The sequence below is a fragment of the Crocodylus siamensis genome, chromosome 4 (genome assembly GCF_052110815.1).
Source record: "Crocodylus siamensis isolate JL-2025a chromosome 4, ASM5211081v1, whole genome shotgun sequence".
Lineage (NCBI taxonomy): Eukaryota > Metazoa > Chordata > Crocodylia > Crocodylidae > Crocodylus > Crocodylus siamensis.
The window spans coordinates 19,846,003-19,858,106 of NC_143398.1; the positions used below are offsets into that span (position 1 = coordinate 19,846,003).

At 45.0% G+C, this 12,104-nt stretch overlaps 1 protein-coding gene across 11 annotated transcripts in view; it reads right to left on the reverse strand.

Moving 5' to 3' along the window:
- CD36 (CD36 molecule (CD36 blood group)) overlaps positions 1 to 12,104 on the reverse strand; it is a 93,392-nt gene that overhangs the window by 15,217 nt on the left and 66,071 nt on the right. For all 11 annotated transcript variants that reach the window (XM_090041906.1, XM_090041904.1, XM_090041899.1 and 8 more), the window contains exons 4-8: positions 10,224 to 10,368; positions 7,321 to 7,500; positions 6,114 to 6,205; positions 3,428 to 3,474; positions 658 to 727 (exon numbers count right to left, since the gene is read on the reverse strand). In XM_090041906.1, coding sequence (XP_089898032.1) covers positions 658 to 727; positions 3,428 to 3,474; positions 6,114 to 6,205; positions 7,321 to 7,500; positions 10,224 to 10,368 — 534 coding nt within the window. The remainder of the gene's footprint in view (positions 1 to 657; positions 728 to 3,427; positions 3,475 to 6,113; positions 6,206 to 7,320; positions 7,501 to 10,223; positions 10,369 to 12,104) is intronic.

Genomic DNA, 12,104 nt, shown 5'->3' on the forward strand with positions numbered 1-12,104 from the left:
GACCAGCTTTGTATCAGTGAAACACATCAGAGGGTGTTTTTACAAATGCTCTAAAGGTGGGAGGATAGGTGCTTTACTTACAGTGGCTCCAAAAGCTGCTCTAACTAAAGCACCAGCCATGTGTCGTGCATCAGTGTCCCTGTGCTTCAAAGTGGCAACTAGGGCACTTTAACTAAAGCTCATTTGATGAGCTTTAGTTAAAGTGCCCCTACTGCCATTTTGAAGCACAGGGATGCTGATATATGAGACGCGGAGGCTGCTGGAGACATGCTAATTAGCACACTCCAGCAGACTCGATTAATTGAGTCTACTCCAATGTGCTATAATTATAACATATCAGAGCAGCCTCCATGCATGTCTATAGGCACCCTGAACTCCAAATGAGTTTCTCTTGATTTACATGAGTGTACAGGACCAGAGAAATAAATTACAACAACTTGCTTTTTAAGACTAATAAAGGTGGAAGAATCATGGTCTAATTAGGAAATGAGGAACGCAAAAGATTTAGTATTTACTTTAAGGTTGAAAGTTTGTATACTGATTTCAGTGACCTGGCATCTAGCAAAAAAAATTTCAGCAAAAGTCTTACATGAGTTTTTGAAGAACGTACTTAAAAAACTCTTGTGAAGCAGAGATATCCACTAGAGTTTTACTTACCTGCAAATATCAGAGGAAAAGAAACGCAGTATTGAATCTTTCTTAACAAAGGGAGGAAATGATGATCCATCTGTCAATGAAGCAAAGTAAGAATGGAATTTGAAAACAATTTAACTTTTATTATAGAAGCTTGCTAGCAATGCAGCACTCTTCCATGCCTTCTTGGCACAAAAGAGGAAAGACTTGGCACAAAAGATCATGAGCAGGTAGGCTGGGCACGCTCAAGAATGATTGTTCTAGGCAGCTCCAGGGTTTATGCAGTCCAAAGGCTTCACATCTGATTTTCAGAAATGTTTAAATTGAACTAAAGAGTTGAGTGCTTAGTGCTTATACAAATCCTACCTTTAGGATTTTTCCTTTGCTCTTATTCACTTAATGTCCCTACCACAATTGCACTGAAGATTGCTCTTGAGCAACACCATGTTATAATCAACTCTAACTGGTTCTTTGGATCCTATAACAGTTTGTTTCTTATACTGTAGCCAACGTATCTGAAAGCTTCTGTGATATCAATGCATCCTCAGGCTAGCTGAAAAAAAGTATGGTGAATTACTTCCAGATTATCACTTGCCCTCGGCAGGGTTATTTTCCTCAGATAAAACCACAGAGATGTGCTATTCCTAAATCTTCAAAATCTGGAAAATTAGCTTCCAACTGCTGACTCACTTTCCAATCCTGTGTGAAAATATTGCCAATAGTGGGCATATCTACACGAGATGGTACACTGCCCTAGTGAGGAGTTATGGTGACGTAGCTCATCACTACGGTGACGTAGCATCACGGGAACAAACTGTGATACTGGTACTACATCGCCATAGCAACAAGTTACATTGCCATAGCTGATCGCTACCACAATGTAGAGTCTAAAAATAACCATGTGCTTGCTGGGACTGCACTTTACTGGGGGTGTTACTCAGTTATTTAGTACTTGCCTTAGCATATGTTTTAGCAAGTACTAAATGACTGCACACTACCAAATGCACAGTCGGGGTACATGCAGACATGACTAGTATTTACTTGCTATCTAACCACTTATTTTTATCAGGAAAAGGAAGGCCTGGAAGTCCATAGGATAAGAACAAATTCTCACATCTTGACAGGATGTTTGTGTACTGTTAACTCTCTAGACTCGTATTCCCTGCTCAGCAACTCCTATGAACGTTCGTGTTGTAAGAAACGTGTTATTCACAAAATGTTCTTGGTTTACTCACTCAGATTAGTACCTTGTACCCTGGCACAAATGCCAGTTGCCAGAGAATGTCTATAGCCTACAGGCTTGTCATTCTAGTTTCCTTAAGAAAAGGAAAAAAGTGAAAAATAAGATGGCAGAGAATGAGATAAAGGATTCAAAATAAATTTTAAAAAAATCCCAGGACATGAGGGGCTGCTTTGCCTGGGGTAAAGAAGCACTAGGTTGGAGCATATGGAAGAATCTATCCTTCAAGACTCCACCTTCATGGGATGCTCAGACTCGGGGACTTTCACAACAGAATCAGCTAATGTCTTCACTGTATTGTAAGGAGAACCGTCTATGGGAGCTAGCACATTACAGTACAAAAAAACCTGTTTGTTTTTCACATCCTCAGGCTTGAGGCCTTTTGGGAAGAGGATAGTTAGTTCACATCACATAAAATGAACTGTTTAAAGTTTGTTGTGTCCTCTGGAGTTGTTGCTAGGATGGAGTCCCACAGGGTTCATTTCTTGGCCCTCTGTTCTTTCCTATCTCTGTTCTCCCTTTTAGTCATCTTGCTTTTGCTCTCCTTTTTATCTATTTTAATCTACCAACATAACACAGAGCTGTACATATATTTTGATATTGCCATGTTCATCTTCACTGCTTATTTTGACCAGGTATATCTGTAGCTTCATTTCAACTTCCTCCACCCAGACACCTCAAAGAAAGAAGTGTTTCTCATCCGTATATGTACTCCTGTCTTCTCCCTCAATACCCGTGACTAAGGTTATAGATACACAAACATGTTGCCATAAAGTAAGCTATGCTGTGAATTTAGTGCGTCAGATATTCCATAGTAACTGCTCTGGTGTGTGCTCTTCTGCAGAGATGCATGCATGGACACTTAGCCCATTTTAACAGAGGGAAAAGCTACTTTCCATTTATAATGAAACAAGAGCATCGGCACAATCACTTCTGAGACAATAGTGCATGTTACTTCATGGCAAAATGTTTGTATGCCCATCCCCTCAGACCCCATTTGTCTCTACCTCCCATGTCTATAACACTACTATTCTTGTACCAGCCTTCACCATGGCTTCTGCAATCTCAGGCTCACTGGATTTCTCCAGTGTGAAAAGCAGTAAGAAAATTAACCTGACCCTTGCACCAGTCCATTGGCTTTACTCAGAATCAATTCAAAATGGATTTTAAAGATCTCCATTGGCTTCCTCCCGTCAAGCTCTTGCCTCCAAATGTATTTTTTACTGTTCCAAGTGAGAGCCTTTTCCACTGTTTCTGGAGCTCCTTATCTTCCCATATCAAACACTTGGTAAGCATATAATTTAGGTCTGGGCAGGATTTTGGGACACATCATATACAGAAGCTGCACACAAAGAAATAAATCACTATTCTATTGTACTATGCAGATAATAGGAAAAGTGTGTTGGAGTCTTTCTGCATCTGCTTTGGTAAGAGGGGAATTCTTTATGTGCAGAATACAAAAAAAAGTTTAAGGTATTTCATTTCAACTTGGTATCACACCAGTATCAGAAAAATCACTGGCATTTTTAACATGTGAAAGACATATAGGCTCACCTGTCCCATTGATCAAGTCACAATGACCTTCCCAGAATGAAAGATTTCTTTAATAAAAAAAAAAGGTTGTTGGTTATTCAATGTCTTGTGTAATACAATCTACTTTATTACCCAATTAACTACATATGTTGCTTTAGTTCCCATACTAGCCCCATTCATCAACAAGGACACAGAAAAGCTCATGGAAGTGATGCTAAAGCTGTGCCATGCCTTCTCAAACAACATCAATACAAGACATGTCAGTCTCTCGCTGTCTCATCTCATGTTTTCAGGACTCAGTAAACTCTGGGGCTGCGTCCAGTATGTGGCACCACAGACCCATTTGTGGCACCTCACATACAGGTGTTCCCTGTGCTGCTACCTTGCAGTGGGGGGGGGAGGAGGGGTTGGCCCCGTGAGATCCCAGGGTCAGGAAAAACCACATGAAAAAAAGCAGGACAGTGCACATGGCAGCAGCATGCACTGCCCCAAACTGGAGCCTGCCCAGGCGGAACCACATCCTGGCTGCTGGGCAGGCTTCCTGGCATTGCTGCAGCTCTGGGAGGCCCCCAGGATCCCAGGTAAGGTTGCTGGGGCCAGCACAGTGCTGTTGGTCATCACAGGGCCAGCATCCCCTACTGCACCCAGGGTAACCTGCCATGCTTCAGAGCGTGTATGGCATAAGCATTTTCTAGGGACAAATAGCGGAGCTGCAAGGTGTGCCACTGCTTCTTGTTTCCAGGAAAACAAAAGTCCGCACTTGTCTGGACACAGCCTAGTTCTTCCTATTGACTTAGGAGTTTTAACTTGGTGCAGAATCTGCATGTTTCATCATATTAATTTGGTGAGAAAAAATGCCATTATGTCAGTGCCATGGAGAGGAAGACACATCCTGACTGGTAAAAAAACAGTAGACACAAAGACATGGATTGAGGGATTTAAAATCAAGGAGGAGGCTTAATCACATCTCTCCCACTGAAATCTATGGGAGTTATGAGGCTAAATCCCCTAGGCAGCTTTGAACATTTCATTTGTGGGATATGGCCCTCATCCAATAAAGCATTTGACCACTTGGCTACTCATTTACTTAAAGTGATGGTTTATGTCCTTTGTTGAAGCAGAGCCCATGCAGCTATGGACCTGAACAATACTTTCAGTATTGAGTCCCCTACTTGCTACAAAGACATCTGCTGCTTTGATTTTCAATTCTGATGTCTAATATTCCAGAGTAAGTCACCCTGCTTGCTCTCCCACAGAAATGTTGACCCTGATTGTTCCCTGGTACACACCCAGGCTAGGGATAGACATTATAAATAAACCTCTATAAATGACTGGCAACTGGTTCAAATCTGTAACACGATAGAAGTTCAGTTCACATAAACTGTCATATTTCAAAATGGCCAAAATGGGCTTAAGATAAACCTAGGTGGATATAGTATGTGGGTGGGCTAGCCATGGCCCAAGCTGTCTGCTCTAGATGGGCAGGGAGGCTTGCTCTGGCACCTCCAGGCTTCTGGTCTGGGCCACTGTAGGCATGTGGCTGCATTTCCAAACTCAGAAGTAAATTTATGTTCATTTGCTTGTCCAATCTACACAGCTTAAACTAACTTGTGAGGATTGAACCAATTCAGCCTCAGGCTTTTTAGCTGTCTGTACTTAGCCCCACTGATGTCTCCTAAGGCTAATGGAAGTATTTGGAGGACAGAACACTTTAGAGTTTTTCTTGTTTGTTTGCTGTTTCTGTTCATTGGAAAGGGATATAATCTTTAATATATGCCAAAAAGATTATGTTTTAATTTTGTGAATTGGGAAAAACCCTAAAGAAATATAATGAAGTCTCCTTCTCAGAAAGAAGAAAAATAAAATGCTGTATGGACACATAGAGAATTCCAGTGTAATAAAAAGGATATCTTAAAGCATATTTTTGGAAGTTTCAGGACCATTTTTATCCAAGTGGCATTGAACCCAATGGCAAATATTTTTTTCCCTAGCATTGCCAGGATATTTTTAACATCTTAACTCATCTTAAACAGGGATAGAGTGTGTAGATTTACATCTATGTTCCAAACATGTTTCTACTAAAAACATTTCCTTTTCTACATAAAATATGAAAATTATGTACGAAACCAAATGAAACATTTTTTTCCAGATTGCCAAGTAATCTAAATGATGCTTACATTAGCTACTGCTCTGGCAACTCACTATAAGAAAGCCTGAGAGGGAATTTTATTTTTACAGTAATGCAATAATACATTTTGATGTCACACTTTAGAATGGATGAGTGCTACCTTGACTTTCTAACTTAAACGATCCTATGAAATGGTCCTTTATTCAGTGCATCAAAATATGGGACAAAGTGTTAACTTATTTTGGCTGTCTTATCTGCCTAGGGTTCTATCATATAATACTAGTGATATAGGAAATGGGATTAAAGGTAATCGGTTACTCACAGGGGAAAAGAGGAACAACTACTTGATTACAATATCCATACCTGTCTTAAGTATAAGACAGAAACAGAGTGAGTTGTGAAACTCAGTCAGCTAAGAGCTATGGTTCTACCAATAATAGGGTCAGATCCAGATGTCAGTGATGTCAATGGACATTTTTCCATTGATTGTAACTCATACTGAATCTGCCCCATTTTGTCCTTTATAGAGCCGTGCCTTCAAAATGTGCCCATTTTTCTAACAAAAAATGCTTATGGTACCTTTTGTTTTTATAGGAATCAATTATTGCCGTCTTGCTTATGTCATCCTTCCCATTATAAACTTTGTAAACTCCATCAGATGTTCCATTATACTGCAAGATACAAGAACAGACAATAACAGCTTGAGTATTTTTGCTCCAAACATTTCAACAAGACCTTTTTTGAATACACCTTTCTTTATTGTTTTTATTCTAAATGTCTTGCTGACTGTGCAAATGTCGGATGTAGGTTTTTCTCCTTATGGGTTTTATTGGCATGGAGGTTGCAATGTTTGGAATAAAACGTGATAATGATAACAGCAGAAAGGAACTAAGGATTTTATTCAAGGAAAGCCTGAATTTGCCCTGGGTATCTACATATCTGAACAGTCATATTCATTTAACTAAGATGGATGTCACTAAAGGAAACCGCTTGCTTAAGAGATTTTCTGAATTGGGGCCCAAGGGCACACAGGCCTAGTCGTGGGAGAAGATGGTGTAATGTTTTCTTGTTGCTTAAGCCTCATCTGGGAAAGATTCCAACGAAGTGCTGAAGGAAGTGCTAAATGTGAATCTCTTCTCTTCCCACTGGTACTATCCCAGATGGCAGCTGATTAATCCATATGTTGCCATCTGCTTTGCATACTTGCTGAATATCTTTATTTCTTCCTGTTGCCACACAGAAGGATTCTGGCTACCGGAATGCTCTGCTCTCTCTTGTCCTACAGTTTTTCCTATGAAATGTTTGTGTGGCTCAGAACTATACCCTAGTGCCTTTTTGCCTGTTTGTTCCCTCCTACACTCACGGCTGTGCACTAATGTAACAAAATGGAAGAAAATGTGTTCTCTCGTAGTGGTCACAGGCTAGAATGCAACTCAGAAACTTCCTGACCCCCCTTCTAAGTAAGCGTTATCACAGGCTGCATGCTTGAAATTAAGCCCATGTCCAAAGAGCCTCAATCTTCTGTGGAGAGCTATTGACTTCTGTGGGAGCCTGCGAGGAGGTAAGGGCATGTGTGTATGCATATGTTTTCCGGATTGGAACCATGGTCTTTGACATGGGTTCTCCTAAATACTTCCTTCGATTTTATCAATTTGTTCCTTGTTTAACCCTCCTATGAGGTACTGCAAATATCTGTGTGTACTGAAGGGTTTGTTTGGTTTTTTTTACACACCAGGTCCCTTTCCACAGAATGTTAATTGAACATTTTCTCCTGGATCTTACTTACCGGGTAGAAGACGCCAACAGTTGAGTCCAGAGGGAAGGGGACTTTCTCCAAGAATGGATCCTTATAGCCCCACAGTATTTCTTTCACAGTTCTGTTCTGCAGCATTGCTGATTTGGAAGACTTAATCCAAGTGTTTAGCAGTAACTGAATGAAATTGTTTGTATACAGGGCAGGGGCAGCCTGAAATAGTATAACAACAACAATGATAAGAGTAACAGTTATAATTATAGTTAGTATTAGTAGTAATAGTAGCAATAATAATAGTAATAATGAGGATGATGATTCTTATATAATAAAAGCCTTACCACCTCCGTCTATCTGTAATGCTCTGGGCCAACTGCGCATGCGAGGCTTTATGACAGCCAGACAGACAGGCGGAGGTGGAGGTGGAGGCGGAGGAGGAGGTGGGGGTGGAGGTGTTCAGGGCCAGGCTGTGCTCCTCGCTGAGGGGCACGTGGTAGGACCGCCTGTGTGGGGGGGCATGGTGTGTGGCTGTGCGGGGGGAGGGAGGTGCGACCGCAGGGTGCTGTGCAGGGAGTGGGCAGGGCGGGCACATGCTGCAGCACACAAACCCCTACCCGCCCCCTGCACGGCACCCTGTGGCCACACACCACTCCCCACACCACGCACCATGCACCTCCATGTAGCTGCAATCCGTGCCCACCGCCCCAGTCCCCCGTGACAGCAAGCTGGGGATGGGAAGCATGACGCGTGATAACAGGGTGCTGTGAGGGCAGTGGGCAGGGGGGAGCTGGCAGCGCCTACTGACCGCGGCTCATGGCCGTGGGGTGAGGAACGCTTCCCACACCCACCCCCTGTGCAGCATCCTGCAGCCGTGCACCACACGCCCCCTGCACACCACACTATCCCCTAGGAGTACCCACTGGCTGCAGCAGGGGCGGGGAGCACAGCTGCAGGGTGCTGTGCAGAGGGGGGCCACATGTGGGCAGCACCTGCTGGCTGCAGGCCACGGGGGGGACATAGCAGGCTGGGTGTGGTGCACACCCGTGGACAGCTCCAAGGGGAGATGGTGGGTGGGCATAGGCAGCGCCCACCAGCTGCAGCATATGGCCACAGGGTGGGACGCCTTCCTCGCGCCCACACCCTGAATGGCACTCTGCGGCCTCACGTCACGCCGCTCCCTGTGCTCCATGACCCACCCCCCCCGCCCCCGGAGTCATCAGCAACTGTGGGCACAGGGCGCACAGGGTGTGGAGAGGGGGATGCGGCCGCAGGGTCCCGTGAGGGATGTGGGCATGGGGGGCGTGGGTAGCGCCTGCCAACTGTAGCTGTGCCCCCCTGCCCACTCCCTGTGCAGCTCCCTATGGCTTCACAGCCCTCCCCCCATGCACCACACTCTCCACACACCCTCTGCCACACCCCAGGGCCATGCCATGCAGCCACAGCCAGTGGGCACTTACCATGCCATATGCCCACCACACGGCCATGTGCCACATCCCCCATGTACCCTGTGCCACAGCCATGTGCTACCTTGCCCCCTGCACAGCCTTGAGCTACATGCCCTCATGTGCAGAGCAGCAGGGAAGGGGGTGGAGCAGGGCTGGACCCAGAGCAGCAGGGGGAGCGGAGCATGACCCAGAGCAGTGGCAGGAGGGGCAGGGAGCAGGGCAGGACCCAGAGCAACAGCAGGAGGGTGGGGGGAGCAGGGCAATACCCGGAGCGGAGGTGGGAGTGGTAGGAGCAGGGCTGAACCTGGAGCAGTGCGGGGAGGGCGCAGGCCAGACGCTGGTCTCTGTCCCTGCCCTGCCTCCCAAATTCATGATGGGCATTTTGCTAGTAGTACTAATAATAAAGATACATACAAATAATGTCAGCAGCAGCAGCAAGAACATTGTGGAAACAGTCAGTGCCAAAACATAGAGATCTAATAATTTATCCTAGTTGTCCCAGTTCAGTATAACTGCAAGACCACTACTTCTATCTCTGCATTACATTAATATCTACTAGTATAAATAGGAGGATTATGTGTCACCAAAATTTAAGCAAAACATCTGCTTAAAAACTGATGTTATGAAATGGCCTATTACCACTAAACAGTAGCAACAACAATAGCATAGTATTTACATTTGGGGGCATGAGATCCAATTTCCCCGGGGGTTTTAGACAGAAAAAAAAAATCTTTTTTTTTGTGAAAAATGTATCCTGTTTTCATTAGTTCTTATTCTAAATTAGAGATACACAGTCCTTTTAACACAAACAGTTCAGATGGACAAAAACAAGTAGAGAACTACTCTATGGATCAGGTCCCAGGTTGCTTGGACAAAATACTTTTGTTAAAAGAACGGTGATCTTAATAGGACTGGTTGGCTCAGGGGACAGGGTGGCCTCACTGGCACTAATTGGCACCATTGTTAGCAGCAGTGGCAGGGAGGCCAAGTATAGAATAGGCATGGGAGTTAGTCCAGCCTTTCCCTACAGAGCAAACTAAAGAGACTGGCCAAACAGTGTGGAAAGACTGTACTGTACGGTGAATGCTGCACCTTTGGTGGAGAAGACACTGTGGTCCTGAAGAGTTGCTATTCAATTTCATATTAAAAATGATCAGTGATCTCCTTCTGCCATATATCAATAAATCTTCAAGGTTTCATTGCTAGCTCTGTGTTTTATTGATGGTAATCTGCCTGTCAGCCTCATTCTGTTTTGCACTCAGGCTGCTGGACATTATTCAGGAATCTTGAAGAGCCTTTAAGTAAATATAAAATATACCCACTGCCAAATCACATCCATTGGTCAAGTAGTCTTCTACAAAGGACTCCTACATAAATGAGAATCAGGTCCTCTCTATTTAGGCAGACAGAGCCAATCCTGCAGGTTTTTAACATGGATTGTGTTTATTTCTTGTTCCCATAACCTTTCAGCAGCCAAGTGGCAAAACTACTTACGACAACAGCCAGATTAATGCATGTAACAGTGTCATTTTCTGTCCCAGCTGACATCGTTGGTTCAAAGCGAGCAATATTTGGCAGCATATAGGACACTGTGTTGTCAGGATTTTGAGTGATGTTTAGTTTGGCCAAATATCGCATCCTTAAGATACAAAATAAGAATACAACATAGTTGGAAAGTGGAAACACAAATATATCACTCCAGCTGATTTTAAAAAAATAATAAATTATATATTTTTATTTCAAACTTTTTCAAGAATAAAAGAACCAACCACTTGTTATGATCACATTGTAAATTCCTCCCTTTTAGGCTAAGTGCACACAGTCAGAAAGCCTGAGGCTGAATCAGTTCGATCCAGGCAGCTTCCTCTAAGCTGCAAAGGTTGAACTAAAAACCAACTGAACTGATGTTCAGTTTTAAAGCAGGAACGGCAGGGGGAGGCCTGCCATAGGTGGGGGGTGCTAGAGCATGTCTTCCAGCCTGCTAGCCATTGCCAGCCCAGCCAAGTGTCCCCAGCCCCTGCTGTCCCCCCATAGAGGATTAAAGAGCCCCCTGTCCAGGTGCTGGCCCACCCTGGGGGAGCTGCCCCCCAAGGAGGCTTCCCCCGGCCTGGGGAGATGAGGGGAATTTCCCCCTCCCCTTTCCAGCTGCTGATCGCTTCAGCTGGTGCCATCAGAGGGAGGGAGGGAGAAGAAGTCCTCCCGGCTGGGCCCCGGGGAGCCCCTACCTTGGCAGTCTTCCCTGCGCCCCAGCCCAGGATCCCCCAGCCCGGGGCACCCCAGGGAGCTGAGGGGAATTCAACCCCAGAGCTGCTTGCCTCGACTGCTGAGAGTCTCAGGCAGCACCAGGGATGGAGACAAATTCTCCTGCTCCTTTGCAGCCAGTTTTGCCTCAGCTGCTGTGAGTCTGAGGCAAAATTTGTGCAGGGGAGTGGAAGAATTTCCCTCTTCTTCCTGAGGCTGCCCGTGACTTGCAGCAGCTGAGGCAAGAGGATCTGGGGTTTGGGAAGGGAAGCATTCCCCTCAACTCCCTGGGGCTGCCCCGGGCTGGGAGATCCTGGGCTGGGGTGCAGGGAATCCTCCCAAGGGGGGGCTTCCCGGTGCCCACATACTGGGCTGCATGGGCAGGCACCCAGCCAAGAGGACTTCTCCCTCTCCCCTGTGGCAGCCACTGAAGCAATCAGCATCTCGGATGGGAAGGGCTACTGAGAGACAAAAAGCCCTCACCACATGGGCTATCCCTATAGGGCTCAATTTTATGGGCCCCTACCACAGGGGAGGACCCATGTCCTGTGTAAACCCTAGCAAGGGAGGTCTGGGGATCTATTCCCATGCTCCCCCCCCACAACCTCCCATCCTATTGCAGGAAGCAGGCTAAGAAGCAGAGAGGTAAAGCAGTCTCTGCTCCACTGGAGCAGACAGCAAGCCCAGGGCTGCAAAATATACTGGGATGCTGGAGGATGATGGGTTCATTTGAACCAGGAAGGGGTCTGGGATAGAAATTCCATAAACCAGTTTGACCTAAATCAATTAAGTCTGCTTCTACATTCAACCAGGTTTATCCTAAACCAGTTTTGGCCATTTTGAAAGCAGTTTATGTACACTGAACTTCTGTTTGGTTATAGGTTTAAATCAATGTCTAGTCATGTGTAACTTCTGTCCCTAGCCTTAGAGTACAGTGAGTATCTGTAAAAATGCAGTGTATTTGTAGAATATCTTTTGCTTCCGGAAAGATCTCCCTGTTCCTCGGTGAGATATTTACCCACAATGTAATATTTCCCCACAAACTATCCAATTCAACTTGCCATTTGTGAGCTAACTGAGCTGGATTTCATCGTGTCATTTTTTTAATCATACTCAGAAGGGTCAGTCGAAGCT